General features: G+C 40.3%; 1 protein-coding gene across 3 annotated transcripts in view; it reads left to right on the top strand.

Annotated features, from left to right (window-relative positions):
* LOC108964966 overlaps window positions 1-12031 on the top strand; it is a 31449-nt gene extending 19418 nt beyond the window's left edge. For all 3 annotated transcript variants that reach the window (XM_018927056.1, XM_018927057.1, XM_018927058.1), the window contains one exon: window positions 6567-12031. In XM_018927056.1, the coding sequence (XP_018782601.1) occupies window positions 6783-11054 (4272 nt within the window). In that variant the 5' untranslated portion in view covers window positions 6567-6782 and the 3' untranslated portion in view covers window positions 11055-12031. The remainder of the gene's footprint in view (window positions 1-6566) is intronic.
* Window positions 12032-22743: the final 10712 nt, after the last annotated feature.

Below are 22743 nucleotides of genomic sequence, written 5' to 3'. Positions count from 1 at the left end.
GAAATTTTGGATTATGGACCTCCACCGTATGGAGTCTTGCATGTCTTCCTTCTCTTGGATTATTAAAAAATCTCTCTTCTTGCCTCTCTGCTCGAAATGCAATATTTTTTGATACGTTTCACCCCTCTTCCCATCTTCTACAATTAAGATCCGATTCTCTTCAATTATTTTATATTTTTTACTAAGAACAGAATAAAAATATGTTCAAGATAACAGATATTCCCTTAATAAATACAAATGTATTAAATCTGTAGCAAAATTCAGTTTTACCTTGAAAGAAATGAACCGAAACTAAAATTATACTTTCATTTGACCCTCCAGCGAAGACTAATCACTCTCGATGGCGTAAATATTTTTTGGGTCTAAATAATAAGTGCAAATATTACTCCAACTGTTTACTTACATAACGGGGCATCTACATAAAATGCTTTATGAATTTGTTCCTAAGCGAAAATGTAAGAAGTAAATAAATGATCTGAGTTCCCCAGTATATATTACATTTATACTTTCTTTTGATGCCTAGTGTAGGCCTGAAACAACTGCGAGGGCTCCTCCCGTGTACCGCATAGACCATATGTGTGCATACACGTACTTACACGTGTAACTAAGATAAATTAATGAGCAGCCAAGGCATTTAATCAAACAAATTGGATCATAGGGATCCAGCAATAAAGCCACTAACTTTGTTGTAGCAGCTGTGACCTTTACGCGCCAACCGTCGTCGCACAGACAATCAGCTGTAGGGGCTGACAAAAGCCGCACGGTGACAGAGGCACACATCCATATGTATGCATGTACATGTAAAACTTACACCTTTCATGAAGCCGCAGCAGCGCCTACAACGATTTGCATATGATGTACCGCTACTGAGAGCGTTGTGGCGGCACGGCAATAAAGGAGTATCAAGCGAATAGCTAAGTTGACACCTTTTATAATTTTTTAATTACTTTACGCTTTTTGATTTGTTTTTATGTCTTTCTTTTCTTTCGGATTTCGGTCCATAACAAAAGTAAGCAATCAAATAAAACCTTTTCGATGAATTTAATAGCTGGCTCGATTTTGACCAAGCCTAAGCCGCTGTGATAAATTTCGACCACCAGAGCATAAGTTGTTATTGTCCCACGTTAATCATATTCGGACAAGGTGGCCGCACAAAAAACCATTAAATGCAAATTAATTTGGAAACTTTGTGTCACAATTTGTTGTCAACTTACTCCAGATATGCTGCCAACTTGCATATTAACGTCTGCCTGAATAATATTTATTACATATTCGACTTTTTTGTGTTTCCGCGAACTCATTATAAGACGAATGTTCCCAATAGAGTGACGGTATGTGGCTTTACTAGGAAATTTGGAGTCGAAATACCTAATTTGTCAACCACAAACCAAAAAAATCTTATTTTCGAAATTTCTTAAAGTTTAGCTTTGATTTTTTTTTTTCCTCAAATGATGAATTAAATTAGAAAAGAAATTTTATGAACAATCAAGAATTTAGAGTTATTATTTGCTAAGAAAAACATAAATACTTCGACGTCTTCGAACCTCGTGGTCTATTAGTTGGAAAAAATAGGGGGAATTCTGAAACAGAGGATTAAACTCTTATTTTCTCTATAGCGACTATATTTGCTCAGCTGATAAAAATACACGCTCATAATTGTTTTATTGTTACTGTTCGAATGTAAAAAAGTGAAAATGCTGTTATTATGGAATTCAACTGGTCCTTGTGGCTAAAATCGCAAGAAAACATTATTGTATAAATGGCGGCTTGAAAGTGTCATGACTTGACAACTACGTCACTTCGCTTCAGAAATACAGCGTGAGATAAGCGCAACGTCTACCTGTGTACGAACATACCTGCACTCGAATTCGAAATCACCGAATACGTTTAAGCAGCTAACAAACGAGACAAAAGCTTCAGCGGAATGTGAATGATTGAACGAGTGCGGAAAGAGCGACAATTTAAGTGGTTTGTCGGTGATGCTGACGAAGAGGGTGCAACTGTCACTTCAGGAAATGACAACCAACAACAATAGCAATATGGCGACATGGCAGCTCTTCGTCCATAGCATTTCTTTACAATCGTTTCTTTATCTCTCTTATGTATATATATTTGTATATGATGCGCATTGCACTGCACTTAAATAACTAAGAGAAATTGGAGTTGAGTTCTGACTTAAATAAAAACAAATTGTTAACATAAATGATATTATAATATTAAAATACACAACTCATACGAGGCAACCCTGATCCAACAAAGTTGCAAGCAGTACATACATATGTATGTATGGGACGATGTCCATCCTTCCGGTTGAAATTCATAAAACATATTAACGAAGTTCGTAGTCTGCCTCAACTGGTTTATAATAACGATTTACGGACACCTATAATATGGATTTTCTAAGTATTGCCATTAAAAATAATTGTTAAATTACCGTCCCCTCAATCGCATTGTCAGCCTTCTGGCGACATTCTCCAATAGTAACTCGATTTTCATGCAGCTATACATGCAGTCTTATTACCTATGTATGTCTGATACACACACCGATATTGGGTCGTTCATTGGGTAATTTCGTTTTTTTGCAATTTAAACACAATTTTTTATTAAATTTAACAATACAATGCTTAATTGAAATTATTTATTCCGCATTTTGATATAATAAAATAATCTTTACAGGTAAAACTGGCACGCTTCTCCAACTCAAAAACTTTGCAGAGACCGGAAAAAGTAATAGTCCGAAGGGTCCCAAGGTTGGATAATAATGTTGGTGTGGTAGCACATCCCATTTAAGCTTCAAAGCTTTTAGCGAGCTATCAAACTTGTGTGAGGCCTGGTGGAACACCACACCTTTTCTTTTCCTTAACTCTGAGGGCTTCTGTTGGAGTGATTCACTCAATTTTTCACTATACACTTCAGAATTAATCATTGTCAACATATAATAATAATATATTAGGTTGTCAAAAAAGTCTTGCGGTATTTTCGCTAGTTGGCGCTGAAAGCGGGTAGTTCTACTTTTATTCGTCGCATCGGGTCATACTATACCTTTTTGGAAAGCTCGTCGTTTCTTTTAAGTCGTTTTTGAGTTATAGCGTCGCAAACATGGAGCAAAATAAAGAGAAAATACGGCATATTTTCCAGTACTACTACGATAAAGGCAAAAATGCATCACAAGCCGCCAATAAAATATGTGCAGTTTATGAACCCGATGCAGTTTCCATTTCCACCGCACAACGATGGTTTCAACGTTTTCGTTCTGGTGTAGATGTGGTCGAAAATGCGCCACGCTCCGGAAGGCCTGTCGTCGAAAATAGCGATAAAATCGCTGAATTAGTCGAAAGAGACCGGCATAGTAGCAGCCGTAGCATCGGTCAAGAGCTGGGCATGAGTCAACAAAAAAAATTTATGAACAACTGAAAATTGTGAAAATTCAATAAAAAAATACCGCAAGACTTTTTTGACAACCTACTTCTTAGATGTTTGACAGCCAATCATTTTGTTCTGTAAGAACTTGAGAACCCCATGTATCAAGCTTTGAAATTACTCCTAGACCTAGATTCTGTGCTTGTGAATTGTCGCATTAGACAAATTAAATCTTTCAACAATTTCTTGATTTGTTATTCGACGATTTGCTCAGACCAACTACTTTATTTTATCCACAGCCACAAAGTTTGCAGACTAATTTTGGCATTGACAACACATCTTCTCCGTACACTTCATATAATTTACACCTTGCTTGAACTGCATTTTTCCTTTTGATAGTAAAACAGTAAAATATGAATATGCCGAAAATGCTATTTTCGATTTTCCATCCAAGCAAAAACTGTTCCAAAAAATTTCTAAAAAAGTGTAAAGTTGTCTGCGAAAAAAATTCAATAATAGCAGCTATTGTCATCAAATGACACTTACTTACTTAGTGAACGACCCAATAGATGTGCATGTGTGTGTGTCACAGCACAATTATGACAATTTGGCATGGTGATTGAGGCCGCGGCCATCGCGAATTGCTCGTAATGTCATTTCAAATTCCGCACACATAATTTGCAAACATATTTTCACACATAAATACATAAAAGTGTTCATACGAGTGGCCATTCATATTGCCATATCGCAGCAATACTTTTTTAAGTGCTGAATTGAATCGCTTTTGCTTTCAGGTGTTCAAAAACTCAAATGCCATACGAAAACTTATTTTGAGCAAGGGTCATAGATTGCACAAAGATAAGTAGGGAACAGATAAGTTCGGGTGCAATCTTGCTACTTGGAGGCATCAAAGCCAGGAAATACTTTAAGGTGTAAAATGTCAACTAGAGAATCGGAATCCAAGCAATTTTATATACGAAAACCATTAATTGTAGTGTATGGGAGTTGGGATGGTATCGACCCGATCCTAAAAAAATGTTCCCTGGGTTTCTTTAAGGTACCTCGCATATAATCATCAATCACATCGAATGTTCCAAAATACCGATATTAGTTATATGGGGCTAGGTCCAGTTTTCGGCCGATTTCATTTATTTTAGGCACACAGACACACTGTTATGAGTAAAACACGCTATGTAATTCTTTCAGATAGCTCTAATATTGGCTGATATATGCAGTATAAAGTCATCCGGAAGTTCGAAAATCTTTGCAATAGGTGCATACATATGTATATGAGTGCTCAGGGAAGTACTGACCCTGTTCAACCAATTTTACACACACACATAGATATACTACTATTAGGAAAGGATTCTATCCAAATTTCAACTACAAGTATATACATATCACTCCATTGATCGATATTTTAGGTCAAAATTCACTATAGATACTGGTTTCCACATTTCCAGTATTTGGGGGCTTGAACCATTTTGGTTGAATTTGGGAAATTTTTGGTCATAAGTTGACATGTTWTAAAAATTTATTTATTTTCATTATAATAATTTTTATCCCGTTATATTATTTACTTTTCGATTTGTATACTGGAAAGTGAAAGAATCAAATGGAAAATGTGTAATATGGGAAGTAGGCGTAGTTGTAGTTCAATTTCGCCTACCCTGAATATGAAATCAGGGTCACGTACTAAATATAGTCGAAATCTATCGGTCGGGTCTCGAGTTATGTGATTTCACCAAAAAGTGGGCGGTGCAACGCCCATCGTCCAGTTTTTTACTAGTAGTGAGCTTTTTTAAATATAGTATTCAAACATATATGCCATTCATTGCAGCAGTTTATATTGTCGTTTCCATTTCTTAATTCTCCATTTTTATTCACTTCAGCTTATTTAGTATGAAACTCAAATGTTTAAGGGCTGACACAAAAACATACAATTGCAGTTTCGTTGTTTCCTGGCTTTTGCCACTAACTCCATCGATGGGATATCCACTCCGATATCAAACCACTGCCGTCGTCCGCATCCGCGGTCTCAAACGTAGTAGAATTACTAACTGTCTGTATGAGCTGCAACATTAAAAAGCATTCAGCAGACCTCACAGTACTGTCAATAGAAATATTTCAATGAATTTCATTGAAAAAGTCATGAACCGAGACCTCCCAAAGCGGCCTAAACTCGTATTCCACAATGTTGTACTTGAAGAAGCACTTGACAAAATAATAACAATAATGATGTGACAATTTTGTATGGTCACTTCAGCTCTCAGTGATATGCGACACTTAAGACAATAACAATAAGAAAAACGACAATAGCCAAACCACAGCCTACGAATTCGACCAACTGCCGCAGGAACAGTCACGTCGAAGACCTGGCCATAACCAAAGTGCGACTGATGGGGCACTTGAGGACGTGCAGCAACAAAACCAAAACATGTCTGAAAGTACTCCAAAACGAACCGATCACACAATCCGCATACACAGCACACATACATGCATACATATACGAAACTAAAGTAAGTTGTGTGAGTACGCGACCAAGCTTGGGTATGCGTTTGGGTTCTAAACGCTTCTACCTCAATACCGAAGCCCTCATAGAGTCAGTAAAGTCGATGCAGTCGCGTTGATATAGTGTAGTGTCCTCGCATAAAAATCAAGTAGCCCGTGCTGTGTGCTTAATACTCACACATGCAAACATGTATGCACAAATATGTGTGGCAGCGGGAACGAAACATTTTCACAATTCCACTGTCATTGCGCGTTAACTGCCACACATACGAGTGCTGTGATGCGCCGAGTCGAGCGGCTCTTAAGCGTAGCACAATGGTGCTAAACCTAAATGTCGCGCTGCCATTGAGCAAATAAAGCTGAACGCGCACAAGCAGGCAGTGTGTTTTTGTGTATATATGTATGTGGATGATAAGGTGTAGGTGAGGGTATGCGGGAGCCTTGCCGCGTTCACATCGCGATTCTGAGGCGTTTGAGGTTATTTTATGGACATGTTTACTTAATGACAAGGGTCCGCAGCAAGAGCACTTGACAGTCCTGCTGCGAGTTAAGGCGATGTACGACTATTTATTTGAGAGCTAGTGGATTTTAGTTGAGAAGCGTTGTTGTAAATGTTTGCTGCATTTGATTTCTTTGTTAATATGAGTGTCATTTGATTATTTACATTTGTTTTTCTGTTTTTCCATTTATTTCAGATTTTATCAGCACTGCAACTGAACCTTGAATTTCCTTAGCTGCGAGAGGCGTCCGATTCGCCATGCCGAATCCGTGCGCTTTGGTGTATTCGACTTGCATATTCAGCGACTGCGACTGCTTCTGTAAAGGCAACGACCTAGGTAACATCGGGGGGCGAGATCTTCTAGTCTTTACTACAACTGCTAATACGCTAATCTGCGCAAAACGGCGACTTAATGAATATTAATCAGGAAAATTGCAACAACGGATTCCAGCAGCGACCTCCAGAGCACCAATATCCGCCAACACAACACTATTCGCTTTCACTACAGCCGACGCTACATCATTCGGTATCTGCTGCTGCCGTAGCCGCCATCGATACCGGACCGCACTCGCTCTCGACCAACCCACAGCTGCAAGACCTGGAGCTTGAATATTTGAAGAAGGCGCACGCTCACGCTCAAGCTCATGCTCAAGCACAGGCCGCCGCTCTTGTTTACAACTACGAGCGACAGCAGCACCAAGCGCTAGGGCGACGTTCAAGTGCCGATCACGAGTTTCCCATTAAGCGAAACACCCATCATAAGCATAATTTAGCAATAACGACGTCAGCTTCTATGGTTATGTCACCGAGTCGACGTCCGTCGCCGCCGCATGCAGTTGCGCATCCCCTGAATATACATATGAGTTCTTTGGCGCATGCGCAGATGCAGCTTCAGTCCCAGTTGCATCAAAAGTTTTCGGCAGCAGTTGCCGGTGGCAACAACCTGACGCCGACAAATCATTTGACCACTTACTTTCGAAACCAGACTTCCCCAGCTTGTGGCATACCGCCCTTGCCTCCACTCCCACCAACTTCCAGCGGTAGCACAGCAAACACGCAGCAGCAACACTCACCAGCGAATTCAGTCAACGCGAGTGGGAGTAGCCCTGGTGGCAACCTTCAGCAATCAGCTAATTCAAAGTCTTCGCACAATCAGCACAACCCGCTAAGTCACTTGCAGAGCATGCAACCATTCGACTTTCGCAAGATCAGTTCGGCAGCTTTTGGAGCTATGCCATCGCTGCCGCCAGCACGCATGAGTCCCAACGAAATTGCACATCATCAACATTTACAGCAGCAAGCAGCTCAGCAAGCCGCAATGCTAGCGCAAGCACGTCGTCGCATAAATGAAGCTTGCACTCCATCAGAGAAGAATGCCGCGGTCGCAGCAGCTGCCGCTGCAGCAGCCCAAAGTAACCAGTTCTTCAATGCGATGGCTATATCGGGACATCCGTTGCCTTTTCCTTTACCTCCACCGCCCCCACTACCTACGCACGGGCCGCAGGGCACATCGCCATCGAGTGTGCCGTCAGCATCTAGCTTACCACCGGGTTTAACTAGTAACCAAGTGGCAGCTATAGCGGCAGCGGCTGCAGCTTCTGGCAACCCAATGCCTCACAGTCTTCTGGCATCACATTTTCCCACTATGAATCCTGTCCTCAACATGGGAAAGCCACCATCCGTACGATCTAAATCTCCAGAAACTGAAGAATCGAAGCATACGTTACATCGGTCAGATAGCGGAAATATGGGCCATCTACGCGAAGGTGCGGCACATGCGCAACACCCAAACTCTAATCGTCATCATCATCATCCCGTAACGCCACCCATTTCCATAGGCTCCACCGCCATCTCTAGCTCATACCAAAGTCAACATCATGAAGCCCGTCAATCGCGTTCAAGCCAAATGGAACACTCGTCCTCTCACTCCTCACAGCGACTTACACGATTTTCTGCCAGTTCTAGCCTACGACCCGGACGAAAATCTCATTCACCGGGCAAACGTCAATGGGGTACATTGCCTGCTAATTTGGGAACACAATTTATCAACCCAGTTACCGGCAAGAAACGTGTACAATGCAATGTCTGTTTAAAGACTTTCTGCGACAAGGGCGCGCTGAAAATACACTTTTCAGCTGTACACTTGCGTGAAATGCACAAATGCACGGTTGATGGGTGTAGTATGATGTTTAGTTCTCGTCGGTCTAGAAACCGTCACAGCGCTAATCCGAATCCGAAGCTACATTCTCCTCACCTTAGACGCAAAATATCACCCCACGATGGACGTACCGCCCAACCGCACCCACTACTATTACAACCACCCAATGGACTAATGGCTGGTCTCAATCCATTCGGCACTTTTCCGTTACTGACACCACCGCCCGATATGAGACACCATCATATGGCCAGCATGCATGATATGAAGCATGGTTCAGCTGAATTAATGCATCGCTCTTATATGGACAATGCAATGTTGGGGCAGTACAATACACGATCTCGCCACCGCCAAGACAGCGAAAGTCATTTAGAGGATGACGAGGACGACAGCATTTTGGATGGGGGCATTCACATAGGAGATGATGATGACGACGACGACGATGACGACGACGGCGAGGGTATAGTAGTGGTGGGAGATGAAGCCGACAGTATTTTAGAGAAAACGAACTCAGAGGACTACAACACTGATGGCGATGGAGATGGCGACGAAGCTACCGACATAGGTGAAAATAGTCACGATATGGATCTCACCACATCTACACCTACAACGACTGACTATAAGCAAAAAACCAAAGATGCATCATCCAATAAAGAACAAGGCGCTGACTGTGGCATGGTCGTTGAGTCTGGTGTAACAGATCAACACAGTAGCGAGAGTAACGATGACTCTTTGAGTGTTGCGGACTCCTTCAGTATGCGCGGTGATTACGAAAGCTATGCATTTCCGGGCATGGGCAGTGGAGGTAGTAACAGTACCGCAAACACACCAAGCTCAACGTCAAACAAAAGAAAACGTAAAAGTCAGAACCCAGTTCGATGTACAGTGCAATCTGATGAAAATTCCTGTGATAACTCTACTGAATTCGATGTAGCCGCCGATTTATCACTGAAAAAAGCTTCACCAAAAACCCCTTTTGCGAATAAGGAAAACAAGGCTGATAGTTCAAAAGAGAATATATCTTTAGATTTATCAAAACGAACTCGAAAATCTCAAAGTCCTGAACCACCCATAGCTAACTCAAATCCCAGTGAGAGTACGAAAGTACTTCCATCGCCACCGCTAACACCATCAACATCGATTAGTGAACCTACATCATCGGCACGCCCACATCTATTGCCCAGCACACAGCTGAAATCGGAGCCAATCGACGAAGAGTACGAACAACAACTAGATAATCAGAATGGCTCCAACACAATAGCAGCTCAAGAACAAGAGCACTCATTAGACTTATCAGCCAGCAATAAGCGAAGTTCGGAGCATGTGGTGGATCCACCAGTTTCGAAAACCAAAAGTTCAGATGATAATGAGAAACTAATTACCTCGATTAAGCAGGAACAAATAGAAGAAGAACATACAGTAACAGCCACAAATGCAAATTCGAATCGAAATGAACACTGTTCAGTGAGGATAAAAAGTGAGCTGGTCGAAGAGGAGAGCAAATTGGACATATCAACCACGGAAGCAGCATGTCAAATCAAAAACAATAACAATAATGCCTTACAATCAAATGCGGGCACCAAGTGTAGGGAGAAATACGACATCCCAACTGCGCCAACCGATTCCCTGCACCAACAAACCAACCAAGAAACCAATGGAGAAATGTTAGCAGAAGAGACCGAAGTACCGATCGACAAAGATAACCCACTCAAGTGTACGGCGTGCGGTGAAGTATTCCAGAATCACTTCCATTTAAAAACACACTACCAAAATGTGCATCTGAAGTTGCACCACAAATGCAACATTGACGGCTGCAACGCTGCCTTCCCTTCGAAACGGAGCCGAGATCGCCACAGTTCAAATTTGAATTTACATCGAAAATTGCTGTCAACTGGCGACAACCACCACCACGACTCTCTGCCCGAACATATGACAACGAATAGTATCAAGAGCTTCGACGGCGCTAACAACCCCAACTGCGGCGTAGCCAATTCAATTCAAGCTGAATTTTTGGCTCGACTTTATGCTGGCTCACAGGGTTTACCTCCATTGAACTTTGATGCTCTGAAACAACATTTACCGGCACCGGTTACAAATGCACAAAACTTTTCAGAGGCAACTTTTATGACAGATCCACGACTTTTACTCAGTCATCCAAGCAATCCATTGCTCTTCCCTGGCCTAACCGGGCTTCCAGGATTCCCCCACTTAGCACCTCACTTATTAGCTGCGCCATTCAATGGCCTTAATCCATTTTGTCGTCGGCCTTCATCCGAGTCGCACTCGCCGCACTCCACTCCACCACCTTCAAGTACTGTGCGTTCACCACACTGCTCTCCGCACAGCAGCGGACAACAACCGTCTAAAACCTTGTCCGAGCGATCCTACCAAAATTCACCAGCGGATGGCGACGCCAGCACAGGATCACCGAGCGTCCCCGAAAAAAGCCTTGCGAAAGCGTCGACAGTAAGTGCAACGCATCTGCTTCCACCCCCACCACAAGGTCAGACGCCCGATCGAATGTCATGACCATATGCCACACGCTTTGCCGAAATGATTTCTTATCGACAGTGATCACTCGACTGCCGATGTTCATGTTGCAGGCACACAGTCCGTTGAGCTGCAGTGCAATATGCTGTAGCTCAAAGTGGACAGACATCAACAATAAACTAGCTTACAGCGAGGATAAATAGCTCAATAATTTATTTTACAAGCGTAAGAACACACACACACAATCACATAAATGCACACGAGTAAAATTTAATTTAGCCAATAGTGAGTATTGATCATAGTTTCTAGGGTCCGGGGAAGATGCACTCTCGTATATTTTGCCAAAAGAGATGGTGAATTATAGAATCACGTATTAATCTAGCAATAAGAATTGATCAAAACAAGTACACAGAAATATATATTCTATATATACTGGTCCTTGAGTGGGTTTCATTCAATCTCATGAATAAAAATATTCCTGCTTCAAACACACACACATATGTACGTACATACATACATGTATCGGAGCTGAAGCTTTCCTAACTTACTACGAATAGCAAATAAAAATTGTTTCCACTTTTTCGAAAGAGCTTTATCAACTTTTTTTGACAAGATTCCAAATGCCTGAAATTGAAATTCATAACTGCAAAAACTAGAAGAAATTTTGATAAAAGAAATCGTTGGCAACTGTGAAAAGTAGGCCTTCGAGGAAACCAAAAACATTTTCCGCCATATGGATGATCCACCAAATTGTAGAAAATGGAATTGTTTCATTGCCCACTCACACACTTGCACAGATACATGTATGTATAATTTTAAACAATTTTGTTCAGTTGAAATCTGAAATTGTGTTTGATGGACCATAAATGCTACCAGTAATTGTTGTGCTTGTACAATCGACTTGTAAACAGCTTTGTTAATTAATATATCTACAAATAAATACATATATACAATTATATAATAAAACACATACATACGTACATCAAATCGTTCGTATTTATCATTTAATTCGAAACAAAATGGTTTTTATATAAAATTTTGTTGTCACACGATAACGCTAAGCTCTAGTTAAAAATTATGTTGTATAATCTATAGTTTAAGTGTAATATATTGATAATTAGAAAATATTGAATTTTATGCAATAAAATCTTTAACGAAACAAGTGAAACTCTTGACTTGCGTCTCTTTTACTACCGAGGAAAAAATAATTTCAGCAAATTTCGGCAAAGTTGGGGTCCGCTAACCTATTACTTAACAGAGGAAGTCTCGTTATTTCCAAACAGACATTATTGTGATATTGTTCACGGAACTGGCATCGGTTGAGATAAGGAAATCGAAAAAATTGTTTTCGACATAACTGGAGTTCATACCAACTATTTTTGCGGAGTAAATGAATTCATAGGTTAATGAGCAGAAGACCTCATAATTTGATGGGAACAATGCTCCGGCATTAGCAGTTTCGTTAACTAAGGAACTTTCACCGCCTCCACCACTCAGCTTCGATATTTTCTGTTTCAGAAAAGTTTAGAAGTAAATTTTAATCGGATATACATGGTTCGTAGAGACATCTGTAACATAACCTCCAGATCCAGAAGTAAATATTATATCACTTGCGTTGTCACTAAAGCTTATATAATTTTTCAGAATTTCGTTTTCAGTTCGTTCCAAATATGACCGGCAGGCTTTAGATTTTAATTAATAATTTGAAGATTTTATGCTCATCTCCCTCTCCAAAGACTCTTTCCCTCAACGGAAATGGAGATAGTGTTCTAATGAGGTGTGTCCTGGAAAACCTATATATCGGCAGTCGATGCAAGGCCAACTATTAGCTAACAATATATGATATATGTACATAGTTTTTGCAAAGCGGGGAATTATCACAATTTACATTTTTACATTTACAAGTACAGATTTTAGTTTCAAAAATCTAAGGAGGCGCCTATAGAGCTTCACTTGATATCATTGTCTGACAGACAGTGCGACAGACAAATATAATTGTTGGTGTTAAAATTTTGTTGAAAATAGCTTGCATTCGCTCCACTAACTAGTTTCAAGGCAATTAAGTGTGTGTGATATAGACGAAATTCCATGTACAACACATTTCCCTTGAGCGAATTATGCATGCGGCGCTCCGCAGACCGAAGAAGGCCGTTTATTTTCCGAAACATTGCTAACTTCCGTTAACAAAACGATTGGATTCGCAATTCGGCTTACATGAGGACCTCATGTGAAAGGGCGCCAGTTGCCACATATCACTTGCTTTCGTTGGTAGCTCCTCTGATAGGCAGACGAGCTGAATGCATTCTCGGCAAAAATACGTGGAGTTCGCAAACAGGCGACCCAATTAAGATAGGTGTAGTGCACTTTTTAAGGATTAGGAGTGGTAGCTTTAAAAGTGGCATGAAACTGATGGCCTTATATGACTTTTGCACTTTAACGCCTTTTTAATTGTATAAAGTTTACAGTTCCGTTGCATACAAGCAGGCGCAATCTTTTAGCCAGCCAGCTATAGATGTACAAGTTAGTGTATTAAATTACAAATGCATATGGCGGCTTTATGTCTTTCTGCACGAAAACAAATCGTCTCATTCGACCCACCGTACAGCCCATGGCGACGGCCACCCCCACCTGCACCCACAAAATCACACACCCCCTGCAAATGGCGGATCAGACCACCCACACAATATAACGCAATGCATGTCCATGCCGCTATCATGACCTCGCGCAATTCAGTAATTGTTGAGGGTTGTGGCAATTACTCTTCCTAAATTTGACGCTGCTTTACAACCGCCGGCGACTGACAGTGCCAGATAACAGCGCCAACAAATTATGTTTTTTATATGGTTAAAGTTTTCGAAAGGTGGGCCATTAATGAGGTGTGTGGTTCTGTGCGTGGCAGTTTTGCCGGCTTTGCCGTCCGCGCCAGTGTTTGTAGCAAAGTTATAGTATCGCCATTGCGTCATCGATCTGCTATTGCCCAACATGAAGTGAAAAACGAATGAATGTAGGCTCATTATGCCTCTAGCTAACACCCGAAGTAGAAAAGTGCGGAAATTCCTAATTTTAACAATACGAGAATCTTTTCAAATAGATTTATGGTATATCTTCGAATTATATAATTTATTCGTCTGGACACCAAAAGCAAGAGAATATAACAGTGAAACCTTTCAATTCTTGTGACAACAACGTTTTCTTAGCTCAAAACCAATATTTCGGCTACCCGCATTTTGTTTTAAGGAACTGTGGCAAAGGGAATGTGAGCGGATTTCGCACTCATTTCTCAATGTCAAAACAACGCAAGTTCAGACATTATCTTGCAATATGTAACGGCACACAAAGCCACGTAGAGTTTTCGCTTAAAGCGATGTTTATCTCAGATACAACTATTTACATACAAACATTCGTTTCAGCAGTTACATAGCACCACCTGAAATTGTACATCCATACATATTTACGCATGCATTTGGGAGCACTATATGTATGTGTGTGTGGTTATTGAAAATTGGCACTGGCGCGAAGCCGCAACTTACACCAATCGTAATATCTCGAATATAACATTTTAGTGCTTCCTTCCGTTGCCTTACGTTGTCTTCCTTCCTTTCGGAGAGCTAGCGCTCTACTGGGGCAAGCATAAACAACGGAATGGAAGGGAGGAAACAAACAAAAACTGAATTGCGTTGGGACCAACACAACAAAGGCATGCACCATCTTGTTCTGTTCCGTCTAGTTTTTTTAGATTAGAGACAGAGCAATTCTCAGTGGTTTAAGTCGATACTACACAGTTAGGAAATTTTTTGAAAAACTTACATATATGGGTTTCCAAATGTTTTACTATACTAAGCGCTTGATAATATCTAACTGACTAACCTAAAATACATGAAGAGAGGAGCAGACAAATTTTCTTAAGGTATACCGAATCTCTTGATTTCTGATTCGGTATTAAACTACCGAATGATCCCTCTCTCGCAATGCCTCAAAGTTTTTTTCAAATACCAGTTCACAATAGTCTATTCCGACTTCAAATATAGTTGTACAACTCATACGGATGTGTATATACTGGCCCAGTAGAAGTGAATGTAATACATCTCCACATACTTGTATAACTTTCGAAAACTTATAAAAACATGTTTTAAAAAAAAGTCAATCTAATTAGATTTGAACAAGCGTCTATTGCCAAATTCGGTGGTGCAAGAAGTTTTGGTCGCTGTCGGTCAATATGTTCAGTATGCCAGTGACTTCTTATTGTATAACAATATTGCGTTCCTACTTGGTTCTTGCACTTGTTGGTGTTGTTTTAGTGGCAACGGCGGGCCAGTAACAGTAACATTTTATAGTGATTAAGTGCATAGTTATGCACTGTGGCGCACGATACAGAGTGTATGTGTGAATTTGTGTGCCTGCCCTGATATAAACATACATAATGCCGCCATATAATTTGCTATCGGATGTGTCTGCCGAAGTTGAAAAAGTTTCCAACCTCCAAAAACCGTTGGTTCGAGCGCAGTTTTGAAGTCTATAGCAGAGCGCAGCGTGAACGTAGTGGCTACATCCTTCCGCACCGCAAAGGCTCGACACACAGCCACATAAACTCCCAATGAGAGATCTGAATGCTTCGAGTGAACCGGAACCCATTGTCTTGCGTCGTAAATAACCATGTTGTGGCGTTGCGTCCGGGACACATTGTGGCATATGTACGAGGTGCCACGTATGAATGTGCACACGTGCTGGATATGTGACAAGACATGTATTGCCAAAATAGTCATAGCTACAGATGTAAGCTTGTATTTGCCAGGTGCATGCATGTAGCAGGTGGTTGCCCTGCAGGAAAGCTATCTTGTGCATATGTTGCCAGAGGGGGTGTAACTGCTGTTAAGTCCACTGGTTTCGGATTTCTCTCTACAGGGATTGTTAGCCTATGTATCGCTATACATTTATCCTCATTTGCAATTATGTAATACGAATATTTATGTAGTAGTACTTAGACATAATATATTAGAATTCTAGCTGACTTGACTTAGCATCGACAAAATGTTCTATATATGTATATTTGTATTTATATACACACTGTTAGGCACATATTATATGTAGGTATGTACATGCATATCGATACATATTACAAAACGTTTGTTTCATTTGGCCTTTGTTGCAACCCATTGGTAGTTACACCAACCACAACAACAATGCCCTTGCTTCAGCCACATTAGCAGCCGAGCTCTATAAATACTTTAGCCACACTTCTAACGGCGGCAACGTCAAACCGCAATTGTTGCCAAATCTGACGGTAAGCAAATAAATTACTTTATTTCACCGTTGCATTTGCTATCATACTCTTTGTTGTTGCTGTTTTTGCCAACAGGGTAATCGCCGAAGACCAATCGCCATTCTCCCCAGAGATACCAAGCCTCACCCATTACATCAACAGTTTGTTCTCGCCGAGAATATATACACACCTACTACCGGGTGGATTGTGAGTCCGGGCATCTGAGTAGGCACAATCTCTAAAACCGAAACTGCATTAAAAATAGGGTATCACTTAAAACGAACACTTATTGGAATGAAGAGAGATTTCGAGTTATGGAAGAAAATGTGTATGAAATGTGACTTCTATTGCAAATTCAAGAGATCGAGCTATGGAAGGTCAACTGCACATAAAATATATATAAAAATAGTTGTACCCTAAACCCAAGCGATGCATATTAACAAGCTTTTTTATGGCCAAGGACGTCTCCCATCCAAATTACTAACGATCTAAAGAGTGCAACGAGTATTTTTGAACTTCCAGTGATCAGCCTTTATGTTCGTTTTGCAATAACAATGTGTTTCAACGTCGATGCCTCGAAGCAGAGCTGGCTGTTGTTGTTCTCGCTGAGGCTCGCACGTGCCTTATTGCACCGCTTAGGAAATGTCTGTGTTAAAAGAATTCACAGGCCGGTCGGATGTTAAACTCATGTCCACATATCCGCTTGAAGCTAGTGATGCTACATTAACATTTTCTCTTAAAGGTCCAAGATGTTGCTTATTTGTCCAGATATCGGCTATTATGGAAATCAATAATATTGTTGTGGGAGGCTCGGGTCGCTATGAAACCATTTCTTCATTCATGAACAAAATATAATCCAAAACTTTTCTAAAATAGTTTATACTTATACTGACCAAGGGTAAGTGATATAGTAACATACATACTTTTGCTTTCATCCAATGGAGTCGAGCATATATTTTACGAAAGGACTACCTCTAGCTCCCAGTAAAGAAAATATAGCAGCCGTAGCTGAGAGTGTACCCGTAGATTGTGGAGAGTCGATTCGGACAGACGTATTAAACGACTTGGCGCTTTTTACGTCGGGATCTTAAATTGAAAGCGTACGAAATACAGCTAGTGCAAGAAATGAAAGCACTCTACCATCGCAAGTGACATGGCTTCTCTCTATGGGACATTTGGTTTCAAACAGACGGCCCCACTTCTCATACACCGCATCAATCAGTGGATATAAGAGAAGAACACTTCAGGGAGCAGATAATTTCACGTTTCGTGTCGGTCGATTGGCACCAAGATCGTCTCATCGTTAGAGTTTTTCATGTGGGGATATGTTAAGTCTAAAGTCTATGCGGACAACCCTGCTTCGATTCAGGCATTGGGGCAAAAAATCACGCGTGTCATTCGCCAGTTACCAAACAAAATGCTCCAACGAATCATCGAAAATTGGACTCAACGAATGGACCATCTGAGACGTAGCCAAGGTCAACATTTTAAAGAGGTAATCTTCACAAAATAAATGCCAAAGAATGTTCTTTCGAATGATTATAAACACTCCCCATTAAATTAGAAGTTTCTGCGTTTTTTCTTTAAGAAGTAACCTCGAAATTAATCACCCTTTACATAAGGATAAGTATCTTGACTTATTTCAAATTTCATATCGACCGTTAGTTGAGGTATTTAGGGCACTCACCGTATTCAAAATTAACAGACCTTTATTTTAGTTTTATTGAAAGTGCCTTATTATAGATATTATTGACATAAACCAAATTCACACGAAAGTAGAACGTCAATGGTACATTTTCATCTGTGTAACTCATCAATTAAAAAGTTGTTGTGCGAGTGCCCAGAGACCGTTAAATGCATTTGTATGTTTGCTCTTATTTCCTGTTTGGATTCACAATATTTTTTTTTTTTGGAAAGTCTGTGTTTCATCACAATTTCAATAAGTGATTAAAACTCTGTTTACTCCCGTCAATATTTGCGGATTTAAGGATTAATATTGAAAACAGCGAATAATGGCAGCAAAAAATATTTGCGGAAAAAATACGCATTTTGTGGGTGGTGTAATCCTTGCTTATATACATACGTACATACGTAAGCACGCGTGGGTGGATGTACACGCTCCATAAAATATTCAAAAGTATTTATTTAATTTCCGCAAAGAGAACATTACAAATCTACATTAAAATTGACAACCACCGAGGACTGAAGTGCAAATAAATTACCTACGTATGTGTGGATTCATTTAGTACGTGTCTATGAATACATATATGTGCATAGGTAGCCTGCGATGGAACTATTAACTGTTCCGGTTTGCCCGAAACTATTTTGAACTAGTCGAAAATCATCAGACTTATACCAGAAAAGGACAGGGGGACCTGAACAGAAGTCACTTAAAATTGCTCCTGAGAGCACAAATGTTACATAATGGTTTGAACAAGTACGACAGGGTATATTTGTCAGTAAAATTTAAATCTACAATCATTTACTGCCTCAGATTTTAGACCTGATTTTGGGTATATTTTGTAAACTAATACGAAACTAATATTAAAATATTAGTAACATTTTTCACATTGCTCTCGTTTATTGCCAATTTCATTACCAAAGGAAGCGGAAGCGGAAAACCAGAGCTGTCTGCTGTTATCTGGTACTACCCAGCGTAGCGACTGAAAATGTGGAGCTATTCCATACCATTTCTTTGTAGGCCATTTAGCATAAATATTTGTGTATAGACATAAAGATTCATACGTATATATGTGTTTTTTCATGAATAGTCGAATAATAATCGATTTTTTCTTGTTCGATAATATTTTATGATATGCGAAAKTAAGGCAGAAAAAGCTCTATAATATAATATAAAAATCAACAACTACTCAGAAATCCGCATCGAAAATAAAATACAACTTGATCGATCCTCCAAAATGTTTCAATAATTGACCACTAACACATTTGCGAGCAGAAATTTACATATGTTTGTATACCATATGCATTTGTCTGGGAATTATATAACAAAATATGCGCCCAGATGATGTGCATGAGCTACGAGCCCAAGCAAGGGGCTGGGCCACCTGGACAGGAGGTCGTCAGTCGCACACTCGGAAATCTAGCTCGATGCTGCGCTCTATTCGCCGCCACACAAGCGACAGGTGGTGCCAGCAAGTGTTCCGCCTCCATGGGTACCACCACCACCACCGCTAATGCCCCACTTTCCATTTGCACAAACGTGAAAATCGCATAGCCACCCAATCACACCAGCAAACTGACACCACAACAAACTGACAAACACGCAACGCCACAAACGTATAACAAACAAGCAAGTGCTCTTGCAACCGCTGTTCATCGCTCAATCTGTTCAAGTGAATTGTGGTTTACATTTTATTATTGATGCCAATTGTCGATATGGCAGCGATATTGGCAGCCACCGGCCAACAGCAAGCGACCGTGAGCCACTACAACAAAACCAAAACAAAAACCCCAAATAAAGCAGAAAACAAACAAAAAAACGAGAAACAGAAAAATCGGCGGTTAAAGTCATTAACAAAAACAACAAAACCCGGTAATGATTACAACATAGTATGCAATTTTTGGGCATTTGTAGTAACGGCGGCCCACATTTGTGATTGTTTGGTGGCTGCTGGTTGTTACAGGTTGTAGTCGGTGGACGGTAGCAAATTGATTTTGTGCAGAATGAATGCCCCACCGCAGCTCCGCGCTATCCAGTGGCTGCAGTGCCCTTAGCGGCCACAAATACGGTTAGAGATGTTATGAATAGTTCTAATGATTTCGAGTGTATGCACCTCTGACCATCTCTACGTTTCACTACTTCTATGGGTTGGGATTAGTCAAAAATTAATTGAACGTCACTGATGCGAAACTCTTGCCCATTAAAGTATGGAATAAAATAGTACGAACGCTTTTATTACACTTTGCTGTTTATAATTAATTAAATTGTAGCTAGCCGAGCTTTTGGCGTGAAATATTAAACTAATTACAAATAATTAAATTTCAGTTTTCCTAACGGATTCAAAGTCAGCAGACCAAAATCGCAGTCAACTAGAAGTGAGGATACATAAATACCGCAATTATTTGGTATAAAACTCAATCATAACCCTCTACTCGTACTCATACAAGCAGAGCTGATCGTACTGCAGCTCTGTGTCTGCTGGCGATCGTAAGTATTGATCCACAGCTCAGCCACTCTGCCACTGAGTCTAAGCCAAATTAACGCTCACAGCATATGTCCACCGTTCCGGGAGAACCTCTACCCCACCACGCTTCGTTCAAGAATTCCACTCCAAAACCTACCACGACACATCTGCAGCGTCACTGTAATTTTGTGAACTGCAATTGATCCTCCGCTAGTGATTTTGCTGTCATGCCATTCAGTGCCTTACCATCATGTCCCATGTCGCACAACAAAGACGCATATTGCCATCTACTTCTGCTGCCTCCGTCCCCTTCTCGTCCACCCCACACACAGACACACGCTCACAAAGTGTTTCCAGGCGATGTGGAGACTAGGTGCACGGGCACATGCAACGGTGAGTCGTGTTCTGACCGCCCCTTTTGATTCAAACGATATCAGATTTAATTTTTCTTTATTGCCTTGATTGCCATGTGCTATTGACCGGTGGCTCCGCTGCCTCACTGCCTCATTCATTTGGGGGAGCACAACTCGCAAGGATGTCGTACTCGCTGTGAGTATTTGGCGACGTTCTATTATAATGTACGCAATATTGTTCGAAGTATAGTATAACAAAATCCATATACTTGTTCGTGCATTTTCTGCAACATTTCGTAGGTACAGTCTTTCACCAACTTGGTAGTTGACTCCTCAGTAGCAACGAGATGCACAAGGTGTAAGAACGTATTTTCAGCATTCCATAAGATAGAAGTGGGTCGAATGAATAAAGAACCAATTTATAAGGCGAGTCACTCACAATGAACAATTGTATTCAATAAAACCATGCTAAGTTTCGGCAATTAAATAAAAAAAATTATCCAGGTTTTCTCTTCCAGGAAGYAACATTCTGACATACTCAGATAGTTCACAATGTATAATAATGTCCGGAAAAACACGCAATTATAACTCTTTGAAATGCGGTTATCCAAATATGGATAAGAGGAAAAACCTAAAACTACCTCAAAATCAACTGTGGCAAACTTTTATTTTTCCATTGTTTTCGGAAAGGGATTACGGCTAYTTAAGGGTATAAGCAGGTATAAAACTTTCGCCAGATCATGCAATTTCGGATAAAAAGTTCAAGGTTGTTTAGGTAGTTAGCTTTAACTACCAAGGGTACACAAATAAAATATCTCAGAGGTGTGTTAAATATTATTCCCGTATCTAAAGCTTATCACAAATCGAAAGATAGACTTTTAGACAATAAAATCCTCGCCAACGTAGTCCTCGATCCCAAACCATGTCATTCAAATATTATTACTGATAAATACTGCTCTATTTCRCCTCTTCGCCGCATGAAAACGTGGYTGAGGACAAACATGCTTCAAAGTAGATTGAACTGCCGGRCGTTGCTGCACACGCATCATGACATTGACGATAACACAGAAGAAAATTTGGCTTACATCGGTTTGTTTTGTGAAATTTTTCTATTCAATATACGAACTGACTGCAGTATTATACACTGCAATAAAGTTCCATACATATGTCACCCGCACGTTTACGACTTATGTGTATTTTTTAAGTAGGTCGACCTACTATATTTAATAGTAATCTTCATGCTTCAAGTAAATGATTATTTCTCCCCAGGAACTATTGCTGGATCCGCTCTGCTAACTACATAAGTGTCTTCTATTGTAAGAAACTAAGTCCTTAATACGAAACGAAATAAATAGTGTATTATATATAAATATTTGGTCGGCTTTGTTTATTTAGAATAATATTATAAATTAAATATGTCTTTCTTTGGAATAAATACTAACACTAAAATTGAGCTACTTTAAAAAATAATTAATAGCATTAATAATAATAACTAAATAATAATTTAAGAACACTCCACTTAAAACAATCCAATTTTTATATCGCTATCGTATAATAATTATTTGGATATGGTACAAACTGATGTGGTAGGTACCAGAATTGTCCTACAAACGGAGTGTAAGTGGGCGGGTATACTGGACAGCAGTACCTGGGTGGATAGGGGTAAAGGACTGTCTTCCTGCTTGCTGGCGCTTTGTTCTTCATTCGGTTTTGATTTTTGGATTCTTGAGCTGCATCAACTGCCCAAAATTTTCCGCGGCCTGGTTTATTAGCGGGCCGTGCAACGCGTACAAACAGCTTGTTGTGACTCAGATTGTGCCGGACCGTGTCCTTCCARTTATCGTTATTGTTGAAGATGTATGGACAGTTTTCCTCGATCCATTTATATATGTCTTTCAAAGGCAACATCTTCTCACTGCTAGCACGAATCGCCGTCGCAATTGCATGACTATACGTCATTCTAGTGTTGG

This window comes from Bactrocera latifrons, unplaced genomic scaffold, assembly GCF_001853355.1.
Source record: "Bactrocera latifrons isolate USDA-ARS-PBARC rearing strain unplaced genomic scaffold, ASM185335v1 scaffold_130, whole genome shotgun sequence".
Classification (NCBI taxonomy): Eukaryota; Metazoa; Arthropoda; class Insecta; order Diptera; family Tephritidae; genus Bactrocera; species Bactrocera latifrons.
The sequence above is the reverse complement of the archived record's forward strand: the minus strand, read 5'-3'. Positions and strand labels throughout refer to the sequence as shown.